The following is a 25,675-nucleotide window of genomic DNA, read 5'->3' as shown; positions in this document are numbered from 1 at the left end:
ACCACTCCTCCCAGAGGGCCCGCTCAACATTCACTGACTCAAAATGACAAGCCTTTAGCGCTCCAACGAGGCTGCTGCTTCCATCATTATGACGGGAGACACAAACACAATAATGCAGAGTCAGCAGCAGGAGGCGGCACCGTCACCGCTGGCCAAGGGAAATGTTTAACCCCATGTGGTCTCGTCGGGAGCCTCTCTGGTGTGATGTGTATTCTCAGTCTGAAATCTGTATTCTCGGTCTGCAGTCTTGTTAGAATGGAGTAATTCGAATGGCACGGTCATGCGATATCAAGTGAAACTGGAGAACATTCATTGAGTTTTAAGGTTTCTGTTAACGGGACGATGCCGTCTTGAGAACGGCGCACCAAAGTGTAACTTTTCAATCAAAGCTCCGACTCCATCGTCGTCTAAATGGACGAAAACAACTTATTTTCAAGCACGTTCAAGAGCCACAATAACTCGACCACAGCTGTCAGTTTTAAATCTCCTAAAAACTAAAATTCACGATGTGTTTCATGGAATGGGTTTTTGTGGCTGAGCGGCGAAATGCAAATGTCACACCAAGCGCAGCTTCAGCCGAGGCCACTTTTACACGACAGCGTTTCAAGCGAAAGCTCGTTTGCTTTAGTTTTTTCATTTCAGAAAAGTTTCACATTTGCATGGCAACGTTTTCAAAACAATACCCGTTTACACAGATATGGCAGCAATGCTAAAAGCAATGCAATATTGGGCCACTGGGCGGTGCTGTTGTTTACATTTGTAATGAAACCACACACACGTGCACAGAGAACAAAACGCTATCAATATTAACGATGGGAGCACACAGACATTTGTATGGCCAGACGACTAAGTTGGACTTTTATTCCGGCGACTCAACTATAAAACCATGAAGTCCCAGGAGAATGAGGAAATCTACATGGCGACGGAGTGGAAGTGTTTTTGTTTCTCCTCAACAAGAACCATGGTTTATCAATGAAGGTGATCAGATCACAGAAAATGTGTTGAGGCTACAGAAGAGACAACATTTGCTCTATAAGTGAAGTCTATTATCACACTAACGTCATAATAACACATTAAAGTGGTCTGTGTGCGACACTTCACACTCTCAAACCGAGGAAACATAGTGTGATGAACCAATCAGGGTCGGAATAATCTTGGGAGAATAAGAAGTGGCTGCTTTGCTGTGATGGCTTTATCTGTTAAGGGAAGCGATTCAGCGTTCAGGATTCCATTTGCATTCAGCAGTACATTTGCGCTGCAAGTCGAATGAAATTACGAATTAGGCTCTCCTTGGACGAGATGACAAAGGTCAGTTTGAAACAGAGAAAACGCACAGACTGGGTCTTAGAAAATAGGAATACAAGTGTAAACTACGCACAGACGAGGAGAGTTACTGCTTCATCACACGGTGTTGAACGTAACTCAGCAGCAGTCTCACGACAGCAGGGATAAAGTCTGTTTCTGACTGAGTGGCAAGACTGAGGACGGCCAATAGCAGGCCTGGGACGTCTTTCTGGACACCTGTTGTTTTGGCCGCCAGGCGTTAATGGGCCAGGTTGTTAAAGGGTGGCAGTTAAACTCCAAATCATCTTTTTTTACCACCTTCTTTATGGCCTTTTTGGTCTTGGCTGTTTTTTTTCCGGGGTAGACCTCAACCTCGCCGTTTCACAGGAGGCAGATCTGAATCCGTACTGAGACGGCACAAAACAAAATAGCCTTTTTTTTATTGTTGTTTCAGTTTGACCTTGCCCGAGTGCACGATAATAATATTCACAGATGGTTGGCTAAGTTTGGAGTGTCAGAATATCACTGTTTCTGCGAAGAGGCCAGACCACAGTCCAACACCTTCGGCCTGGACTGGACTGGATACTTTGAGCCAGGGGCACTCATAAAATCAGTGTCTGACCTTCTCTGGGAAAACTGACATAAATTCCCGCTGACAAACTCCAACATTTCAAAAGGTTTTCTCAGAAGCTGCTACGAGCAGACCCACACTTATGACTCTCCCAGCCAGGGGTTCAATACAAACCTCTGAAAAATTCATCAGTGTCAATAACTGGAGTGGCGCTGTGGCTCGGGCTGGGAATCAAAATCCAACTATGTTTGACTTGCTGAAGACATGAGGACATCTCCTGTAGCTCAGCTACATATCGAAAGATGTGAAGCTAAAATAACACATTCATTCATCTTAATCTGTGTTTCTGGCAACATTCTGAAAACAATGTCGGTTTAGCTTGCAACGGCACCAACACTGAAATTGATGTAGATAGCATGTTGGGCCACAAGTTGGTGCTGTTGGTTGTTTGTGTCACAGAACTACACACACACACACACACACACACACACACACACACACACACACACACACACACACACACACACACGTGCATAGAACAACACGCTATAAACATTATCAATACTGAGAACAAAGACACTCGTATGGACAGACGACACGGTTGGATTGTTACTACAGTGACTGCCAAAATAAAACTACCAAGTTAGATTGTTATTATTGTGACTGTCAAAATAAAACCACCAAGTTAGATTGTTATTACTGTGACTGTCAAAATAAAACCACCAAGTTAGATTGTTATTACTGTGACTGTCAAAATAAACTACCAATTTAGATAGAGGATCTGGAGTCGTGACGCTCTGGAGGAAAACATTATTGTCCATCTACTCGAGGAAGTGTAGGAAAACTATTGACCAAAGTCGTGGTGTACAGGAGCAATTCCTTAGTCTCCATGGATACGGAGCTGACGTCCCATTCACATGACAACAGAGTCAATGGGTTCAAAAATGTCTACTTTTGGAGCAGTTTTCAAAAAGTTGCCTTTTCAGTGACTACGAGCACCGTCGTGGAAACGAGCCATTAACCTCAGCTTCTGTGTGTCGCTCTGAGAACTCAGTGAAAGTTCATCATAACATCACTGGGAGGAGCTGATATCGCCGCACCATGTCGCAATAGAACGGTGTGAGAAAGGTCTCCGCAGCTGCATTTTTAATTCCCTCCTGCTCAAACCCCCTCGTTAGGCTGTAATGTTCCTCTCCCCTCCGCTCAATGCTCCAGTCAGGACCAATTATTGGGTCCGAGTTCCAACCGGTTCTGATTTACTTTCATGAGTCGAGGAAACTGCCAAAGACATTGTTGCATTTTGCACAGATGATTGTTCAGTTTGTGATCAGTGTAAAGTCATTACTTCTTGCAAGGGAGGTAATACAAGCAACACTCTCGAACATTTGAGCTCTCAGCATCATCATTAAAGACTGTGGAGTACCTAGCCATTAGCGTTCATTAGCTCGGTCTGTGGTCTCGAAAGACAGACGTATCGTTAGCTTTGCCCTTCCTCTGGATAGGATCCCATATCGAATGTGTACTAACTTCAAACACAGCTCACTGTGGGTGAGCGAAACGTAGCTGCAAATGAGGTGCGTCGTAGTTTTCTCTCACTTGGTCCATTTTGGATGATGAAAAGCAGGATGATAACTGGAGGAAGGGAATTATCACTGTACTCACTCACTTCTTGAGAGACGGCGAACAGGTGCTGCTGATACAGAAAAGCCGTGAAGAAAAGAACAATAATAAGTAGAACGCGTCACATTGTCCAAAAGGTGCCGTGGTACTGAGGTAACACGCCTGAGTGCTTGTTTCCATATATAACTTATAGTCATTCATCCACTTTTTTTCAATTCAAAGTTGCAGCAAATGTTATTCTTACATGTTTAGTATGTTGCATCGCTGGCGTGTGAGTCCGGAGACTCTTTAGCATGTGTCTAAAGTCTCTGGTGGTTAATGGGTATGTTTCGACGACGTCTCTAGCAGCCCCGTTTCAGGACACCGTGGACCAAACGGGATGGACGTGAGACAACGCAGGGGGACGGGATGTGCAAATGTAACTGGTCATGATTGTTGTGGGCGCCGTGCCAGATTTTCAAACTGTCAAAAACTTTGCCCCGGTGGCCATGAACGTCACGACACGTGGCGGAACATGATTGGCCGTAATAGAACTCGCAGGCGGTCCGTAGTGGGACGGGAAGCTAAATAGGAAGTGACGTTCTCTCACGGTTGCTCGGGGTTTTATCATGCGTTTCTACACGGTTCTCACGGCAAAGCTACAGTGTATGGTAGCTATTTCATCCCGTTCAATGGCGACTTGTCCCAGCGTGTGACGGTTTGTGCACCCGACGCGTTGCGTTCTACTCCAGTCTGCCACGGCGCTCACTGTCTGGGAGGAGCCAAGCCGGGTCTTCACTTCTGGTGGCCCTTTGGGACAGAAACGTGCTTCAAATGTCCACATTTCATCTGTAGAAAGTCTTGAGAGAACCTGAAAAACCTGCCAGACTTTCCTCACAGTTCCCCAAATATCCCACGACGCCCTACGTTTCGGGCAAACGGGAACATAGTGTAAACCTACCCTAAGCTTCTGGTGTTGTAGGAACTACAGGAGGTGGAGATTTCCTGCTGTTCCAGATGGGCTGAGGGAACAGAAGGAGAGAAAAAAGGGAAAGAGAAGATGGAGAGTGTGGGGAGGGATTGAAACCCTGTAACAGCTAAAGCTTGGATAGGAAGTTCACAGAGGAATTTGCCAAGTGGCTGACAGATCATTTGCATTACAACATGATCCTCTAATCCCTTCTCAACGGATCAATAAAGAGCTGGACGGATAAACTAAACTGATAGTGGATAGAAAGGATTCCTTGCAAGTCGTTGGAAGTGGCAGTAGCAGAGCTTGGTGGTGTCTAAAAGCAGCCATCTCATTGGCTGTGGAGCAAGCTGTTGTTTTTTTTCGCTGTCGCTCAGGAGAGAGGAAATTTGCAGTGACAGTTGTTTCCTGATCCCGGCTGTTTTAAACAAAGCTGGTGTCCTTCCAGCACACCTGCCTCACTTCAAACGACCGTGCTCCTGAAAGCCTCCATTTCATCTCACGCAGCATCTCCAGTGTGCTGAGGCGTGGAGGAAACACTCTGCGTGGTCGCACGCCTCTCATTGAAAGCAGTTTCTATCGTCTATTGACAGTCTTATAATTGCACATGGCCCCAACAGCTGATACACACCAACCGACAGCTCAAACAAGCATTGATGGAGACGAAACCTTGTGAGGACTAAACTTTTGCTTTGTGAAACCCTGGTGCTTTGATGAGCAAGACCAATTCCATTAAACGCATCCATAAATTAATTGACTGGTGCCGACAGCTGAAATGATTTGGGTTGGTCAAAAAGGCAAGAGAAAACTACAAAGTTTGTTCAGAAACTTTGCTGGTTTCTTGGTTCAATTTGTATTATCAGTGAAATAAGCCGGGTGGCCCTGCAAGCAGAGCACTTACACGAATTAGTTTTTCTCTGGTAATGAATTACTCCACAGAATAATTACCACATTTGTTTTACCTCGCCGATGATAACAACAGTAAACAGCATCCGTCTGTTCAGCGCGCCACTTTTTCCTGAGCTGTTTGTGTCGGGAATTAAGTGGTTTCAATCAAAACAAGTTTGTGGCTTAGAGTGACAAGTTTCCATCCATTTAACAGAAGTTCCACAAACCACGGCTGCGGGGGGGGGGGGGGGTTCACAACGTCAAGTACAATTTAATTAACGGGATGGGCCAAATTAATGTTTTTAATGTTCCCAGAATTTTCATGCCGGCACTGGGACTCTGACCCGGTGGCGCCGCCGGCCGGAATCACATACACACTGTGCGTAAATGTTTTCGAATGTGTGTAAAAAAATAATTATTTCAAAGGGGTAATTTCTGTCTGCCTCTGCTTAGCGTACGAGAGAGCAGTACTGCATCACATTTTTTGCTCTCTACACAGGGATGCGTTCATTTATAGCAACAGCATTTTATAGTGAGCAGCATCCATATGTCTTCTGGAAGTCCCGATCACGTTTGCAAAGTTTGGATGAAAACAAATGCTGGTCTGTAGTGCACGCTGCTTATGTGTTCAATTTTAATTTTGAATTAAAATTAATAGGTACACTAATCAAAAAAACTACATTTTCTTACCGACATGTCACCGACTGAAATGTATTGAATTCCCACATCCAGTTCCTGCTCTGGCTGCTGTCCAGGGTCCTGAACCCGGTGACAGTCACTATACTCTATACTCAATACTCGTGGCTTGTTTGTGAATCGCTGCTCACATCCACATCTGGTGGGGGGGTGGGGGGTGGGTGTCTGTGTATACTATTAAATTAAACCCTGGCAGCAGTGCCACTGCTCTGGCCAATTGACTTTAGCACAAACTAATTATAGACACACTCCCCAGCCACAACATTAAGTACTAAGGATGCAAGGATACCGCTTTTTTAAAGGACAAGTACTAACCTTTAGCTATTTGCCGATACCGAGTACCAGTACAAGTGTTTATTAAACGGCTTAAGGCCCAATTTATTCTGCATATGCAAACGATACATGAAGGCAATGTGTTGCCATGAACCTTTCTGCTTACTGCAGACACATCATCATGTTAACGGACACCAAAACACAACAAAATGTTGTGTTTTCATTTGAAAATCGAAATTCATGACACGAGAACAGTAATTTTAAAAAAAATGTTTTACTGAACTTGCAAAAATGTTTTCAGACCAAAATAATTGTCATCATGGAAACATTTATTTCATTTTCAGAAATGATTAGAAAAATTCATAAACTCAAACCACTTTTGTTAACATTGTTCAAATCCCACACGAAACCATGTGATTTGGCTGAACTTCTTGTTTCCTGGTTACATTGAGCTTTAGTGAAATGAAAATTCGACCTCCAAGGGACATTTTTTATGCCAACTGGTCCAAGGGTAAAATGTTTAAACACGGCAATCTGCGGGAAAATAGCCGATAAACAGCGGTATTTTCGCTGCTGGGCGGAGCTTCTGACAATAATAGAGTGACGTCATTGGATGTGCACACGCCCAAGTTGTGTTTACATTATGGAGGATCAGAGTTTTGAAGACAAAGAGGGCTGAATCTAACGATATTTCATCATCATCGGGCATTTCAAACCCAGTGATTGATGAAGAAGACACAGAACGGGTCGTTCTACCATCGGTGACCCCGTCTGGAACATGTTTGAGGAAGCAGAAGACGCTTCGTCCTTGATTCGTCCTCGTCTCCTCAGCAGCCGCCAGTTTTCAGCGCCGCTTTGAGGCGTCCTGACTTTTGGCAGAAGGACCCGGCTTCGTGGATCACGTCGAAGCCGTTTTCCGACTGCGCGGAATCACCGAAGATGAGTCCAGGTATTACTTGATCGTCTACTAGCCGCCCGAGCTAGCGGCTAGCCGCCCGAGCTCCTTTTCTCCCCTCTCGGATCTCTTCCATGCTCAATCTTTCGTCAAGGCTCAAAAAACACTGACTATAACTTCAAAACACTGATAAAACTTTGATTTTTAAGAGGGAAACAACACAAGCCAATGTAAACACAACAGATTGAGATCTGCACAACTCTTGACGTCACGCTCACGAAGAAGGATTCCCCCGACTTCCTCGGCTAGAGAGTCAAAATTCAAATAACTTTGTTATGCGACAACAGTGGTGGGGCAGAGTCGGAGAAACCTTATAAGTAGTAGCCCAACTATCGTTTTTTGCAAAGTAGTGTTTTACATTTCACTAGGACTTTAAAAAAAACAAAAAAAAAATGTGTTAACATCATCCAGCACCTGATATGATCACCAAGTCACCATTCATTGTCTACATGCCAGGACTAACACTGAATAACACTGACCACTGAGTAGTTCAATCAAATTTAAGACCAACCCACTTTTACAGATGAATTTCCTGGACGAGATCAGTATCATGATGGTTGTGCTGGACTCTGAGGTCATTTCCTGTTTTAACAAACAAGATGAATACATTTCATTGGGATTACAGCAACATTTGAGATAGGCGTTATTGAAAGAAACAAATTACTTTCCTTTCTTTGCATCAAAGAGAAAAAAGAGATTTGCGAGATAAAGATTTCACTTCATCCCCGAAAGTTTCCAAGGCGACGAAGAAAAACTTAAATCCACACTGACATTGTCACACTATTTTCTGAAATAAACTCGGAGCAGCACACTTCGCCTTCCACCACAAAATTATCGCCGTTGTTCACACAACAAACAGCTTTGCCCACAGTGTGCGGCTCGAGGTGCTAAAACAACAAAGCTGGGAGACGACGCGGCCGCAGAGTGTCAGTCTCCCTGTCAGCCGCTGTATAATCAGCAGGAGGAAGCGCCGGTTCCCACAGTTCTGGGTCACTCGTTTGTCAGTCACCATATCCTGCAGCGACCGGGCCGACGGCCTCCTGAGCTGCGACGCTTCCCACACTTCATCCGAAGAATGAGTGAATTTTCACCAGGTTGGATCTTTACAAATGCAATTACGTCGATGTGTTTTAGTAAAAAAATATAGTATTTCACAAGGATTGTCAGTTAGACTGTAAAATGTCAAATAAAATATTATTTTGCCATACGCAACGTCTCTATTAAATGTATACTGGGGGAAGAGACAGACATACAATACTTCCCACATGTGCATTAAAAAAACAAAACAAAACCCTGAGTTGTGTTGTGATGACAGAACTACAATACCACAAACATTACAGATGTACACCGGTAGATCTGATTCTAATGTGTAGCTCATGTTAATCACTGAGCAAAGCTTCTGATTGTACGAACCAGACTTTCTCAATCACGTAGAGGTTTTGAATCAAAATCCAAACTATGAAAAAACAACAAATGACAAATATTTTTTCAAAAAAAAAAAAAAAACCTTTGTTACAGTAAAGAAAAGGAAATCAGCCGAGATTCGGTGACGAGAAGATCTGACCATCCACAGATCATCACACAAATTCAGTTCCACAATTATACTAATTAACTGTACAGGGTGAGAGTTTAGCATCACAAACGGAGTATCAACCTGGATTGGATGACCTCATTTGGAGGATAAACAGTTGTGTTCTGAACAGGTCGTACTTTGCATGAACCACTTTCTGAGGGGTTAGGGTTAGGCAGTGCCACTGAGGGACGGGGCAAAAAATGTGGTTGTCGCTGGCTGAAGTGACGATTTTCTTCTTGCGGCAGCCTGTGGAAAGACGATCGGGGATCAAGAAAAGGAAAGAACATAGTTGAGGCGAGCAGCTCGCTCGACACGGTATTTCCTCCCGGTGTGAACGCGGCCTCAGGCCCCTTAATACACGGCGTTGTCTCAAGTGTAAAGCGTTTTTCGCCGAAGAAAAGTTTTGCGTCCGTTTTACGCTGCAACAGCAGGAACATTGAAAATGATGTCGTTGGCATGTGGCCACGAAATGGCGCCGTTGTCCGTTTCTGCGATGAAACCACACGCATGCGAGCGACGAACAACACGCCATTTTCAGAAACGTACATTTTCAGTGGCTCGGAGGACTGCTCCTCAAAGTTTTGTCTGTGAAAGTGTTGTACGAGCACAAAGAACAAAGTGGCACCGACTGAGGGAGCTGGCGGTTTGGGACTGGCGGGGTGACGAGCCACAACTGGGAGCCAAGGGTGGGGATGATGGAGGTTAATGAGGGATGGCAGGGTAGCGAGGGAGAACAGGTGTGGAAGGGTCCCAGGGATTTTTTTTTGGTTTTTCCCCCAGCAGCAGGAAGGCAGCAGAGCGAGTGAAACAACTCACGGTATTGTCATTCATTATTCACCCAGGATTTTAGTAAATCAGGCTCAGAGCTTCAAAACAACCCTGGAGGTTATTTCCCAAAGGGAAGAAACAAAACTGATGATTTACTGACATTTTGATCGATCAAATATAGAAATGCCTCTCACTGGTAATAATGACATCATTTGTCAAAACTCCAATATTAGTATACGTATATGTTTTTTTTCCTGCTGGTCCAACTGCCTCTTTCACCTCCTCTTGATGTCTTGGAAGACCCGAAGCTACAGTCTGTCTCTACTTTTTTTCCATTTTCAATATTACAGAATCTCTCAGTCGCGAATGTCCCACAATCTCTTCCTATTTGCTGGCAATGTTGCTGACAGATGATGCCATGTAATGGTCTTTATTTATTTATTTGAGTACGAGTCGGAGTCGACTAGCGCCTTGCATGGCACCAATGGCCATGGTGTGTGAATGTGAGCGTGAATGGGTGAATGAGCTGATATGTAAAGCGCTTTGGGACTACCTTAGTGTGGTTAGAAGGCGCTATATAAATCTAGACCATTTCAGTTCAGTAACGACAAAGCAACAAGTGTCAAAAATCATGAAAACATCACAATGGTTTAAATAGATAACACTTAAAGGATACCTAGAAGAAGATTCATTGTGGGGAAATTGTTAGGGTTTGAAATAAGAACCCCAAAGCAGAGCCAAGAGACTACTCAAACAGAGTTCAAAAATGTATTTTCCAAACGGCAGGCAGGACAGGCGGTGAAGACAGGGGGCTGGCTGGCAGTATTAAAATCCAAAAAAATGGCAGAAAACTAGACTAGACTTCCATCAGGGCACTACCAAGTAGACGGAATAATTTGGCAGAGGTGTGGAGTGAGAACGAGGGTTTTGAAGACTGCAATTTGTGTGGAGTAGATCCAGGTCCTCATTCTCCTGGAGGAGCCAGCCACGCCCCCTGTCACACACGCCCTGCACAGAAACAGAAAAGGGAGGGGGAACAGACAACAACAAAAAACAGATCCCTAACAGAAATGTGTCATCAAAGAGATTTAAATACACATTTGTAGATATTTGCTTATAAGCTATCTGTGGCATTCTACTGAAAAAGCTTGTTTTGTGTTTGATTTCTTGGAGGATCTCAGATCAGTTCTGATGCTTCTAAAGCTGTTAAATGAAATCCTACAATTGGTTCTGAAAGTAATATGGAACCAGTTCAAAACACGTTGTTTTGGGGTTTTTTTTCCCTTTGAGTTTAGTGTCTCTGCCGTAATGTGATGAGCTCCGGTTAAAATACAATTACAACCATTTCAAATACATCGAATAAAACTATAGTATTCGACATTTTTCGAATTCTTATAAAACAGCAGTTGCAGTTTGGACTCCGTTTCACCTCCAGAGCTGTCTCCACGCTTACTATCAGCACTTTGTCTTCATTATATCTGCATTACTAAACGCATTGGATCCGTGCTTCGTGATTGGCTGACAGGGTATTTGTGTTAACGAGTGAATGCACAGGTAAACCTAATGTTGATCCCAGTGGGTGTATTTTCTTCAGGCTCTAATTTTTCACTGCGTGCTGGAAATTCATTAATATATCATGAGGTGACATTTAGGCCTTTTCAGGCTTGTTGTGACTAAAGGGCTTAAATGGGATCATCGGTTGCATCTTTCTTGTAGTTAATTAGATGTGTGTGGGGGGGGGGGGGGGGGGGGTTGTCCCTTTAATTACTTCATTTGTTCTTCCAATTCATATTTCTACATCCGAAACATCGACCGCGCTATAAAATCCAGCGGCAATAATTCACAGAAACTTAACAGTGCATGTAAAGTGAGTCGTTCCTGGTGATGAGTGTTCCATTGAAACTCAGCAACTGGTGGTGTCAGTGTGGTGCCTCGGCAACCACACACTGATAGTTGCTGTAAATTTGACCACGATGGGACAGGCGCCAGGAAACAGCCGCTGCTGTCTGAAAACAACATAAAAGCCAAAGTACAGCTTATCGGGCGGAGCTGTTTGGCAGAGAACTCTGCAGATCAAAGACAACTTCTAAGGGGAGGAAAACGTATATCACTTTGAAGCCTGGCGTTGGAGATGTTCTGTTAGGATTGTTTGTGAATAGGATTTTTTTCTTCCAAGCAGCTGTAATCCAAGAGGACATTTTGCTCACTTGTATTTGATCGAATACACGTGTAGAAGTATTTACCACATGCGCAGTGGCAGCGTTTCAGGAAAGGGACCCTTTCTCCCGTTTACATGGAGACAGAGACGGGTTGTTGTTTTTACCCGTCGCCATGGTGACGAAGCCCAAGCATTGTCAAAAGTTCCACCTTTGGTGCCATTCTTGTGGCTCTGAGCCTCGTGATGGGTAATGGGAAATTGTCGGTGAGTTCACGCGTCACTTTCTACACCTTTTTTTATGTAACTCGGTGTTACAAGAAGCTTGAGCCGATTAAAGCTGAGGCTGTAGAAAGGAATGGAAGCAGATCACTGGTTTTCTGTCGATAATGTTAAAATGACTGACAAGAAATAGTTAAAGAACTTCATGGAACACATTCCTCTCACATACAGAAACAATCCCACAGTGATGCCTTTTTGTTTTCCTTCTCTTTCTTCCACATTCCTTTCTCACCCTCCCTCACTCCCTCTCTCTCTCTCCATCCACTTCCTCTTCTCCTTCCTTGTACTTAACTGTCACCATCAATCAGCGGCGAGCTCCGTCATCCCCGACTCCTCCATGCAGATGGAGGTGTTGCAGAATGGAACAAGAGGCTCATCTCCCAAACAAGTGGCTTCCATTTCAGGAAAGCGGTCCCCTGACAGCTGATCCAATTTAAAGGGGGACGGTGGGGGGGTGGGGGTGGGGGGGGGGGGGGGGGTAATTAAGATTGTGATAGTGAAGAGAATGAAGGATGGGGTGCCACAAAAGAATGTATGGGGGAGACAGATGAGATGATGTAAAAGGTGAATGGAATGTCAGGTAATCAGGTTGAATAGGGGAAGAGGACAATTTATACCACAGAATGAGACTTGGGGGAGGGGAGGGGGGGGTGTCCCCAGGGAACAAGGACAAAGGGGGTCACGCACACATTGGCAGGTCGTAAGGAGCGTGAATGTCAGCAGTAAAGCCTTACATACCTGAATGCACACTCTCCTTACAGCTTATGCTACAATTTGCTCCAGCCATGTTTGCCTTCACTGATTTATGAGTCACTCTTAAAGACTCCGGCTCTCAAACTGTCCTCACTGAGAAAAAGCTCCAATTAAACCGCCTGTACTGAAGGAGAACGACCTCCCAGCCTCTGACGCTCGTTTAAGTGGAGAAAGTGAAACAAACCCAAAAGCCCCTTTAGCGTTAAGAGAGCTGTCGTGAAGTACAGCAGAATTTATGCTGGAGCTCATAAATCCCTCCAGGGATGAAAATAATCCAAGATGATCACAGTCTCATAGGCTTTTAAACAAATTGCCAAGTATTTCCATTCACGTGCAGTTTTATTGACATATATGCAGGTTTGTTTTTTTATATCATTGTTTATTTTAGAATTCAACAGAATTCCAACACTTTAAAAAGTAATTGTTGTTGTTATTTTAAAAAGGACAATCTAGTTTAAGGTCCGGAGGAGCCAACTGCTTCATTATGTATTAGCAAGTTTGGTTCTGTTCTCCTGTGGTGCCTCCCACCCCTCCAAAGGTTTGAAGTTGGATTTTGTTCACTTCTGGTTTTATTTGGAACATCCGTCAACCTTCACTTCATCCACCTTTGGGTTGCAGGGTAACGAATCAGATCCCAGCTGACGAAGACAGAGGCTCTTTTAAAAAGTGTCTGTTTTAAGGTTCCTTGCTCTCGTGAAAGATTTTCAACACAGACTGAGAGTTTTCTAGCACCAGATGCAGCACATTTCTCTTTCAAATGACTTGGTAATCTTAACATTTCCTCCTTCCTGATTCTGCTCGATGCTGCCCCCTACAGGCTTTACAGTCGGCTGAACTTCTTCCTGGGCTTCGAGCGATGGTGTATGAGTGAACAGATGTTCAAAGAGCTCCACGATTGTAGTTTCTTGTGTCTATAGAACATGATCGCAGACAGACTGTGGTCAGTTTCTGCTACTTAATGTTGTTTTCTCTGAAGAGCACTGTTCTAGGGTGGGTGTTCCAGTGACTTCCTATGTGCTGTTCGCCAGGTGTTCCACCTCCTCCTCACACTCCACAGGCATGCGTTTGATTTACTGGTGACCCCTAAATGTCCTGTAGGTGTGTGAATGCGAGTGAGTGGGACTGTCTGTCTCTCTGTGTCAGCCAGTGTGGACTGGTGAGCTCAACAGACCTCATGCCTTCACCGTCGGTACCCAAACACCCGGCCACAACAGGAATGATGCCAGCAGTTTGGGTATTATTTAATATTGATGAGAATGACAAGCATAAGACATACTGTAAATTATGTTCTGACAAAAATATCAAGAGGAGGTTTGTACAATATCAGTAACTTAATCACCATCAATGTCGCTCACTAGTTTAACGGGTCATTGGATCCACCTGAGCAATGCTACATGCTACATGCTACACGCCAAAGACTTTTGGGGCTTCCACACCAGCGATGCTACATGCTACATGCTAAACATGATTAAAAAAATTACTGAAACAAGCAGTTGCAACAAGATATAGCATGTGGTAGCACAAAGCAAGCCCGTCGACTTTCTGAAGTATAAATTAGGCTTCATGGCGTTTTGTAAATATCCATAGCAATCTGTATCTGCAAGTAGCTAAACTTTAGTTCTCGTACTTTAAAAAAATAAGTGGTTTAGGTGCATCCCTAAATCAAACAGTCTGTGGAACTATTTTAATTGCATTGATGTGTCGATATACGATGAGTCAAGCTATTTCAGATTAGGGTCTCCAGTGGGTCTGAGCGGCACTGACAAAACTTTACATTTCTGGCAAAGCTGCGTGTTTAGTAGGTGTTTGTTGTTCCTCCTGTTGTCTCATGTCAACAGGCTCCTTTGTGTCACTTGAGCCACGCTGTGATCTGGCGAGGGTCTTGTGAATTCTGCCACCGAGTCGCACACTTTAGCAGGATGACCCTTCAGACGATGACTCACTCTCTCTCTCTCTCTCGCTCTCTCTCTGAAGGATGCTAATCACCCATAATCTGTTTTTTTGTGAGTGCATTCTCAAGATCAGCCCATTCAGCTCAGCAGTCGTGCTGAAGGAACGCCAGCACTCACGTCAGTGAATGAATACTACATGAAATGTTATACAATATGACATAAAAACTTAACAAGCAATCTCTTTGATCGTTACACACGTTTATAGTCTTAATGAACATTTTCATGATTTTACGAGCATCACTATATAAATGATTCCTAATCCAAACTTTAGTTGTTTTTTAAAGATGTATTTACATAGATTATGACAGATTTTGATTTATTTATTTCTAACAAAATCTAGAATAAGATCCGTAGACGAAACCACTCGTTTTTCCAGTTTCTTCAGATCATTGAGGCTGAAATTATCCAACTGACAAAGCGATGACAGATGCGGCTAATGGTGGAGGTATTGTTTCAGGGCAGAATCATCGAAACTACATTATTGATGCGTGGCCTGTGGGACTGTTGGCCAGTTGGAGGGAACCGTTGAATCCACTTGGTGTCTCTCAAATGTTGGACTAAAGGCCACATATGACATGTGAAACGATGCATTAGGCACCCGGCAACCTTCACATCACCTTGACAACAGATTTTGTTGCTGATTAACTCCTATCGGTAATCCAGCGGGCGGACATCGGGGTAAAAGTGTGTTCCTTTGGTTGATATTTACATTTCAACGGATGCAAATGTCTGATCAAAGGGTTTAATCAAGCTTCTTGTAGTCTGTAGTTAGTTTACAAACCAATGTTTCAAGTGAAAATTAAATGCTGATATCTATGTAGTTTTCATGTCAGGCCAATAGTGGGTGCTGTATAGGTCTGAGTTTGAGGAGCTGTCTGCTGATTGGTCAGCGATTTACTACACGCCCTCAATATTTTAATGTCTGGGCTGGACGAAGCCTCTGCTGTCAGTGTGGTCAGCTTTGCACTGGTTGTTTTTATTTTCCTTTTCTTTTCTTTGCTGCTCAACTTTAGTGTTTGTTGGGAAAGAGTGGACTTGAGGCAGGGGGAGACTGGGGCTCGGGACTTTGCATCGCGTTGGAGCTTTCTGTTTGCAGCATAGCGCTCGCCGTGTTGTGGATGCGCGTCCGGGACACGGGAGTCTGGAGCTTTGGGCTCCAGCGCTGATCGCACTCCGACAGCTCTGCTTCCCACAGGCGGTCAGTGTTCTGTTCAACCGCGGTCAGTGGCGCTATATCGCGAGGACGGACCGCGGAAGCGATGAAAAGGAGCTCGGAGCTCGGCGCCTCCGTGTTCCGACGCCGAGCTGCCGGACCGCGATCAGCACCGGAGTGGAGTGCCTCCTGCGTTTGAGCAGCGTTTGAGCAGAAAGCTCAAGACTCCCGTGTCTGTGCAAAGTGGAGGATGTAAACAACAACAGAGGATTCACAAGATCTAGCTGTGACGACTTTCTTTTCTGTTGTAATGTCACATTTCTGTGGAGCTCATAAGCCCCGCCCACTTTTTAAGCTCCTCTCTGCAGTGGAAACGCGACCCAATATTTCGGTCGGGGTCTCTATTCCGTCCCGCTCCGCTCCGTCCCGCTCCGCTCCGTCCCGGCACTTGTGTGCGGTGGAAACGGGGCTAAAGTTACCCTATTCACTTTGAGCTGTTGCTATAAATGTGGTGGCTGATTTCCTTCTTTTTAAAAGACATTGAGGCTTTGGAGGTGCTGCTGAGCGCTGCTGGCAGCTTCATCCCCTGGCTGAGCTGCTGCTGTTACACAAAGTCCCAGTCTGTGCCCTCCAGGAGAATCCGTGTAAGCATTTTCTGATCTGACCGCTCTATAGACAGGGCGACAGCACCGCCTTGAAAATAAGGTCACTTTATGCTACATCACTGTTATGACAAGCTCTTGACTGGTACTGGTACTGCTTCACTGTCCCACAGGATTTAAAAACAAGTTTCATATCAAGAAAAATAAACAAGTTAATTCCAAAATGTTATTTAATTTAACGGAATTTCTGGACTACAAGTTGCACCTGTTAAAACATGTGTCATGAAGTGAAAGATGTACATCAGTCACACACATTAGTTTGTCCATCTGCAGCTTTAACTTCACTGTTGAGGATTCAGGTCCCTTCATCACAGCAACAGTTTATCGGCTTTTCTCCAGTCCCTCACAAGTTTCTCTCACGCTCTCCACCCTTGATGCTTGTTACGGGGGGGGGGGGGGTGTTGACGGAGGCTCAAGTGCGGGAAGCAGCCAGGAAACAGAGTGAACCTTTAAACCAAGGATTTATTTAAATTGAAAGAATAGTCTGCTGGGACGGTGCAGGAATGGGCTGAAGCTGAAGCAGGACAGTGCTAGGACTAGGGCTGAAACTGGACGCCGCATAAGCCTGCTGCACGATAAACACATGGAGCGGCGTGAGGAGTCCAGTAAAATAGTGGAGCTTCTCAACCTCAACCACCTCCACCTGGTGACAGCAGCTGCTCCCAATCCAGATAATAGCTCAGGCGGCTCTCCCCTCTCTGACACGCCCACCTAAAACATGCAGCAGAGGAGAAGGTAACACACCTCTTACCCTCCTATGAGGCTGCAGAGGAGCAGGGCATGACAATGCTGCTCTTTTCCTGTCCTCTATTTTTACTTTAAATTTAGCTGTGAACATATCTTAAGTCCAACGATCATCCAATGAACAGCAATGATAGAAACGAGTAAAGTGAGGTATAAAAAACAAAAAACAAAAAAGGCATTCAATTAAGATTAAGAAAGCGTATACCCATAAAACACATCTAACCCTAACATGCAGAGATGCCGCTGTCTTCTAAAGGCCTGGATATATTTTAGACGAACAGATGTGAAGTCTAAAAATCTCGGATGGAGCAGCATTTGAAACTTTCTGAAGAAATTATGGATCACTCAGTCTCACTCTCCGAAGTATCACAGAATATTCATAGGATTCAGGGAAACATGTGCTGTGATTCAGACCACATCGTTTCCAGGTTTGTTAACATTCATGCGGTGCAGTGAAAGGTGTTCAAGTGGCGACGCTTCATTCCACGCCTGTCACATCTTTCAACACAAATCACACTCTGATCGCCACCTGTACCTGACATCGTCAATATGAATTTGACATATTATACATTTTAAAAAGGCAACTGCTAAAGAAGTAATGTCTCACACATGAAGAAAAGCTGTTGGTCTCCTTCATTCTGAGAGACTTTCAGACTCTTTTTTTTTTTAGAAATAGCACCTTGGTTGCACATTGGTGAACGTGCTAATGTCTCAACTTTTAATAAATGAATTTATAAATACATTTAATAAAATTACAACACTTCTCCCTTCTTTTTCAATTTCAACAGTGAGGTTGAAGTTTACACTTCATTCCGGCATTTTCAGTTTTCACTGTCCCTTCTTCATGGAGCTGATGTCAGTGTTGAAACGTTCACAGACAACTTTAAGCTGCTTATATGACCGTATCGCGACCATATTTTTTTATGCATTATATGTCCAGAAAAAAGTGACATATATCAAAGGAGGCCATTACATACAATCCTTGACCACAAGATGTCACTGTATGCCGATAGAAAGCCGATACAAGATCACAGAATGACATCCATTCTGGCTCTGCTCAGTCTGCCCAGAGAACCTTGGAGTGTGTTTGGACGAGTGTGTGATCTTTTGAACTCGGCTCCACTCCAATATTTGCATCTTAGTTTAACTTTGGTCAACAGGACCCATTGTCCAGGTTTTTTTTTTTTTTTTGTACTGTGGGACAAATCAGCCCTGCACAGTAATGCTCTGCTGCTCTGCCAGCACAGACTTCCAAGGCTGAAGCCACTGAAATCCATTACGGGGAGTGTGAGATGATGGATGGGCTGCAGCTGACCGGTACTTGAACCCAAAAAAAAAAGCAGCCTCACCTGGACATGAGACCTGTATGTCCCATAACATCTGTAGCCTTAGAGTCCATGCATTTTCTGGCCAAAGAACCTCCTGCTGAGTTACCCAGACTCCCTCTCTAGTGTTCGCCCCGACCTGCTGGACTGTGACTGCACCACATTATCGTCTCCGTTGTCTGCCGCCGTGCGGCAGCACAACCTGATAAATGTTTCCCCCGTCGATGCTCACAGCAGTTCATGACCACATAATGAAGCTAATGTTTCTATTGGCTCTCCTCCTCGCCTGCTGACGCTTGCCGTCCTTGTCTTTCGTGTAGCGTTCCTGACTGCATCTGCATTTATCAAGCCATCTTGAATCACTCGGCACAGTGACACTGAAAGTCTAAGTGTAAAAGAATGAGCCTTTTTGTTTTCACATGAGAATTTACAGGTGGAATAAACTATCAACTCTATATACCTTCCGACTTTTATTGCCAGTTGGCTGAAAATGTATCGCCTCCTCACAGCAATTATTGCCACATGGAAAGCAGATTGCATGAAACACCTGAATAAATTCATTTTAAAATGGAAGTCGTGTCGGTTGAGAAACATTAAAGTCAGAAATGGAAGTTCTTTCTCATATAAGAGCAGAAATAAAACTACGAGCTGATCCTATTTCTAGAGTCTTGGATCTACACACGGTTTGTACTCATCTACCAACATCAATGAACATGGTCAGCAAAGACTATATACAGTCTGATTTATTAAGATGCTGTGTAAAGCATGCTGAATTGGATGCTCATGCAAGTAGATGGAGCGTTTGTGCTTTTTTGTAGGTGATCTGTTTAAGAAGGGCTCCCGATTGTTGAAAATGCTCAGATTCTCCTGGACTTGGTAGTTTTATTGTCGACAGTCACTGTAACAACAATCCAACTTGGTCGTCTGTCCGCACGAATGTCCTCCTATTGTTAATGTTTATAGCGTCTTGTTCTCTGCATGCATGTGTGTGTTTTGTATTACAAGAACAACCAACGGCGTCAACTTGTGACCCAACGTTGTTTTCAATGTTTGTGTGTAAATGGACAAAACAAAAATGCAAAAATGGTGTGTTTTCGAAACACCTTAAAATATTCAGCAATAACCAGGCTTAAAGGGCTCATATTATGCAGAATTGTCTTCCTGACCATCTCCATACCTGGAACGACGCCCCAGAAGTGAAGAAAGTCTGTCCTCTCTCTCCTTATATAGTGTCATCGGGGGTTTAGCCAATCCCAATCAAGGTAGGCTCCTCCCTTTGACTCCTCCCACAATTAGGCAGTTCTGCTCTGGCACATGGCACCACGAGAGGAATTACCTCCTCCTCTTCCCACGATGGGAGTGTGTGGGCGGGGCCAGTCCAGCTCACACAGACACAGCAGATTCTGAATGCAGCTCCAATGATCCAATATTCAAATGGAGGAAAATCAAGGAGGAGCTGGAAACTTTGAATACAAGGTTTTTAGAGAAAGTGTTGAAAAGCTGTATAATATGACCCCTTTAAAGTTCCCGAGCATTTCACTGTGTGCCCTATAATGGGCAAAACTGATGTTTAAATAGTGTTATGGCTTCCAAATTGGTCCCAGGTTGTAAGTGTTAGTGTCAGACGTGTCAGTAAAAAGCAGCTTCGGCTCTGTTGTTATGTCAAGGTCAGGCCAACCTCCTGGCTGGAACAGGCTCTTCGTCATGTTGTGCATTTCTGAGTCTCTGTGTCTGATCTCTGCCTCCAGTAGATATCAGGTGATGACGGGGATCCGTTTTGAAAATCTGCAGAGACATCTCTGGCTTCACTGAGAAAGTTCGGGAAGAAAGTGAAAACAGGATTATTTTTAAGGAGAAATTTGAGGCTGGTAAGTGAAACCGGCAGTTTCCATAATGACTGAATGATTGCTCTCTGAGCCATGCCACAAGGTGTCAGGATGGACTTTCTGTGCTCATTTGGCTTTCCGGTGTCGGTGAGGCCTGACAGATGTGGCTGAGATGCATTTAGTGGGTTTCTGAAGAAAAAGGCAGCCTCATTCACTGACTGTCTGTTTGCATGTCTCAGACATTAGAGGGTCTAATCAAGAACTTTTTGCTCCAACTAATCACTACATATATCCTGATCAGTAGGTACCTCGAAACGGTTCGTTTTCCCAGATTTCTTCTGTGACATAATTGCACCAAAACATCATTGAGACACACTCAAGCTGAGCAACAGAGTTTTAGAAACAAATTAAAGTGACCTTGTTGTGTTTCTGAGTATTTCGCAAACTGCTGGTCTGCAAATACTTTCAGTCACAGCCATCAGTAGAGCTTCAAGGTCTTAGTGTGGAGCGGAGAAATGATCCACTGAGCAGCATTGATCTGAGCGAAGATGTTGGAGGTCAGAAATGGAAGGTGTCGTCAGACAAGTTAGAGATGACAAAGCCAACAGGAACAAAAGTGAAACTGAGGGTCATGTTCACATTGATTCACAAACCCTGGACAGACTGAAAAGCTGTACATAAAATACAACCTCAATCACATTTTTGTTTCTTCTCAAGTCACATTATTATAGACTTAATGCAGGGGGAAAAAAACGTGCCAAGAAACAATTGATGTTGCAGGTGCATGGCGACGCAAAGTTTTTAATTTGATCTAAAAGTGTTGAAATTTGCTTCTTGCTTTGACACAACTGTGACTTGAGTTTGACCCTCATAAGACCTTTCATTGTAGCTTGATCGTGTCTGTCTATTGGAACGTTGCAGGTTCCACCCCCCCATCTCTCAATATGTCGAAGAAACCCTAATCGTTCCCAATGGGAGGCTTGAGCTGGCTTGCATAGTATCGGCCTCCGATTGTGACTAACACTATACAGTGCAGTAGGTACTGTCGAGCCAGTAGAAGTGCTCTATATAGGAGAAATCCATTATGCAGAGGAGATAAATTTGATCCCTGCCTGCCATAAAAATAATAGAGTAAAAGGGGGAATATAAATGACAGGTGGAGGGACTTGGTTGTAACACACATGAGTCATTTAAACAGCTGGTAAAATCAACCAAAACTTTAAGCATTAACTTTCCTGTCCCAGAAACTTTTGCTCAATTCTTTATTTATTGGTGTTGTTCTGTTTTGGTGACAATGTGCGATTCTTCATCAGGGACGACCAGGGATAGCATGAGATGCCGAAAAGGTCACAAGTCGCAGTATTTGAGCAGAAATGCCAGGAAATGTACACTGATAGGGCAGCGACTAACTTATCACTGGAGACTAGAGGCAGCCTCGGCACCGCCAGAGCAGAGCCATCAGCTGTCGTCTGATTCAATAAGGGTTGATTCATTTAACTCTGCCAAACCACCATGGACCTCTTGATTCAGGACTTTGCAATTTCCATTATGTGCTCTTTTTCGACGACACAGATGCTCCAGTCAGACATTTGGCCTGCGTGACCTCACCGGACAACCAAGACTTCACAGAGCCTCACACAGCAATAACTGCCACATGGAATACGACACTCCCCTGAAAACCACCGAGCACATCAGTGTCCATGATGGACCGAGAGCCAAAGTTCAGTCCAACACACCCCCTGTATCATCCAACCGACCAGCAGCTCTACATTTACAGAATAACAAAGTGGATTAACTGGTGTGGTCACTGGTATCACATGAGCTTCACTTGTGACTGACTATGACCTTTTGAAGTTGGATTATTTTATTTATTTGACATAGAAATAAGAACTTCCCTATAAATACTTATTTTACTTCTCAAACCGTCTTGTTATGTTCAAACAAGGGCAACTGCTCCAGCTACATGATTATTTAGTTCTTTTCTTGAATGTTATCCACTTCTTGACTATTTCTGTTTTTGAAACCATCGACCTTAAAGGAAGATGGAAAGATGAATGGAGTTGCTTTCCTCGGTCGTCCTCTAAGCCGGGTTGGGTTTAAGGAAAGCATTCAGGCTGAGGGACGAAGTAATTCTAAAGTCATGCTGCTGTGAAGAAGGGAGTGAAAAAGGTCTGTGCCTTCTCATCAACTGCAAACCGAACTGCTCCATTACCTGCTAAAACTCAGAGATAAAGATGCAATAGATCCCCTGAGCAAACCGGACATTATAAACTGTGAAAACTAAGAACTTAAACTCGACTGTAACAGAAAGAAATATTCCATTTAACCAGAGGGCTAACTTTATGTGAGTCGCATGAAGAAAACATTGAAATGTCACTGTTATTGGAATGGCCTGAATTAATAAGAAACTGTGATTTGTGCGTTTCCAATTCCCCTTGGAACTCTGTGAAGTTCTCCAACCTCTCCAAAATGTCTCACATTCTCAGTGGAACAGAACATCAGTCAGCCTTGACGTGTTTCTCCACCTTGAAGTCAGGATTGTGTTCAGCTACTTGTGCAGGCAGCACGAGATTGACTAAGACGGAATCGTATTACACTTTGCCAACTATGTGTTAAATGAAAACTTGGTCCTTTTTCCCTTTTCCTTCTTCTCTAAGTGGTCTGAGCAGTGGAGTAGTAAGGTAGAAAACTGTACTTCCAATTGCAGTTCAATTCCGCTTGTTCATATTGTGTGATCTAATGAGGTGTGATGCTGCGAGAGGAAATGAAGGTAGGCTCACATTTTCCTTCTTGCTGCCCGCGCTAAAGTGATTGATTGGCTGACGCGAGCAGAAGCCGGCCCCAGGAAAGGTGGGGTCATACATAAACATGTGCCCCGCTGCAGCTCCCACAGCAGCAGGGTTATTAAAGTCTCCGTCACCGCCTCACATGTCTCTGTCCTGTTCCTCTGTCCTCCACAGGCAACGTGTTCGTGGTGAGCCTGGCCTTCGCTGACTTGGTAGTTGCTTTCTATCCCTACCCTCTGGTGTTGTACGCCATCTTCCACGACGGCTGGTCACTGGGGGAGACCCAGTGCAAGGTGAGCTGTTGGACTCCTGAACATTTCTAGGATGGAAAGGGAACTTTTTTTGGGGGGGGGGCGGTATCAAAATATCATATAAACAGAAGACTGGAAAAGTGAAAAGCAGCTGAAAGAGCATTTCTCAACATAATTAAGGGTCATTTGTACTCATACATATGCATAAAAATTGATATGTTCTCATTACTGCCCTTTTTCTTCCATTTGTCCTTTACATTGACATTTACATTAAGCTATAGCTCCTGAATATGACTTTGTTATATTACAGAGTGAAAAGTAAAGGTTATTTTAAATAACAGTGGGTTTATTGTTGGGATGCATCCGATACCAGTATCCAGTATTCGGTGTTGGATATCGGGTCCGATACTGCATGGAATACTTATGCAAATCTCCATGTACTCTGCAAAAGAGCAGGAGCAATGTCAGCAGTTTGGAGATTCTTAAATATTAATGACAGTGGCAAAAGTCAGAGAGACTGTAAATAATGTTCTGGCAAAATATCTGAGCTGTGCTACATGCTACATGCTAAAGAGTTTTGGCGATGCTACATGCTACACATAATTAAAGTATAACTGATGCACTCATTAACAGTAAGATGGAGCATGTGGTGGTACAAAGCGATCTCCGGCCCTTGGTCTACAGCACACATAGCGCAGATATATTCTATAGATTCTGCTGGAGACGCAGTCATATACGGTAGCTTTCGTCGCTGTTGGGGGTACGAGTAGCGTCGATGTCGAAGCTGTGCAGAGGTGGTTCATAACCTTTACATATCGTTTCCATATGGAGTATAAATTAGACTTCATGGCATTGAATAAGTATCTCCACCTCGGTAAAGGTTAATACTCGTACGTGTCCCTTAAAAAGGTGGTATCGGTGCTTGTGTGCAGAAACAACAACAGGGATATATGAGCTTATATTCAGGCTATGCAGGCATCAGTTTAATCTTTTACTGGCTTTTCTTCTGAGACTCTAATTCTCTCACATGATGTTATTATATCACATCATATAACTCACCTATTGTTTATGATCCTAATTGGTTGAAAAATGCTCCTCAAGCGTTTTTTTGGATTTAATTGTGTAGCCTTTTGTTGCTCTGCAGATGTCTTGACTTGGAATTGTGATTTTTCTTCGACTCATACCTCATAGGATTAGTAGTGGATGTATTTTTCTGATCTGACTCTCTGCCGCAGGTGAGCGGCTTCCTGATGGGTTTGAGTGTCATCGGCTCCATCTTCAATATAACGGGCATCGCCATCAACCGGTACTGCTACATCTGCCACAGCTTCAGCTATGACAAGCTGTACAGCTACCGCAACACGCTGCTGCTGGTGGCGCTCATCTGGCTGCTGACGGTCATCGCCATCGTGCCCAACTTCTTCGTGGGCTCCCTGCAGTACGACCCGCGGGTCTATTCATGCACGTTTGCACAGACGGTCAGCACGTCGTACACCATCACCGTGGTGGTCATCCACTTCTTCGTGCCCATCGCCGTGGTCACCTTCTGCTACCTGCGCATCTGGATCCTGGTCATCCAGGTGAGGCGGAGGGTGAAGACCGAGGTGCGTCCTCGCATCAAGCCAAGTGACCTGAGGAATTTCATCACCATGTTTGTGGTGTTTGTGCTGTTCGCGATTTGCTGGGCGCCGCTCAACTTCATCGGGCTCGCCGTCTCCATCAACCCAGGGGCCGTGGCCCCACGCATCCCCGAGTGGCTCTTTGTGGTCAGCTACTTCATGGCTTACTTCAACAGTTGCCTTAACGCCATCATCTATGGCCTGCTCAACCAGAACTTCCGCAGGGAGTACAAGCGGATCATCACGTCCGTGTGGATGCCGCACCTCTTCTTCCAGGAGACGTCGCGGGGGGGAACTGAAGGCATGAAGAGCAAACCCTCCCCGGGGCTGAACAACAACGAGCAAGTGAAAGGAGAGACTCTGTGATGCCGTTCCTCCTCTTCTTTCATTTCCTCATCCCCTCCCCCTCTTCTATCCGTCCTCCTCGTCTTCTGTGCTCACTTGTGCGGTGCCATCCATCACATGTGCCAAAGCAATGAACTCCAGACAGCCAGTGTGAGTGAGGCTTTAATGGGGGGGGGGGCTTAAAAAGGCTTATAGACACAAATTGCTGTGGTATAAATTATAAATGTGCCATTCATAAAATCTGA

At 44.3% G+C, this 25,675-nt stretch overlaps 1 protein-coding gene across 1 annotated transcript in view; it reads left to right on the top strand.

The window, feature by feature from the left end:
• The window catches only part of LOC308140927 (melatonin receptor type 1B-B-like), a gene marked incomplete at both ends in the record, with an annotated part of 70,571 nt that extends 45,120 nt beyond the window's left edge, over positions 1–25,451 (top strand). Inside the window, 2 exons of the mRNA XM_080510899.1 lie at positions 23,390–23,508; positions 24,702–25,451. Coding sequence (XP_080367025.1) covers positions 23,390–23,508; positions 24,702–25,451 — 869 coding nt within the window. The remainder of the gene's footprint in view (positions 1–23,389; positions 23,509–24,701) is intronic.
• Between the last annotated feature and the right edge of the window lie 224 nt (positions 25,452–25,675).

The sequence above is a fragment of the Blennius ocellaris genome, assembly GCF_963422515.1.
Source record: "Blennius ocellaris genome assembly, chromosome: 2".
Classification (NCBI taxonomy): domain Eukaryota; kingdom Metazoa; phylum Chordata; class Actinopteri; order Blenniiformes; family Blenniidae; genus Blennius; species Blennius ocellaris.
Note: the sequence above shows the minus strand (reverse complement) of the source record. Positions and strands in the feature narration are given on the sequence as shown.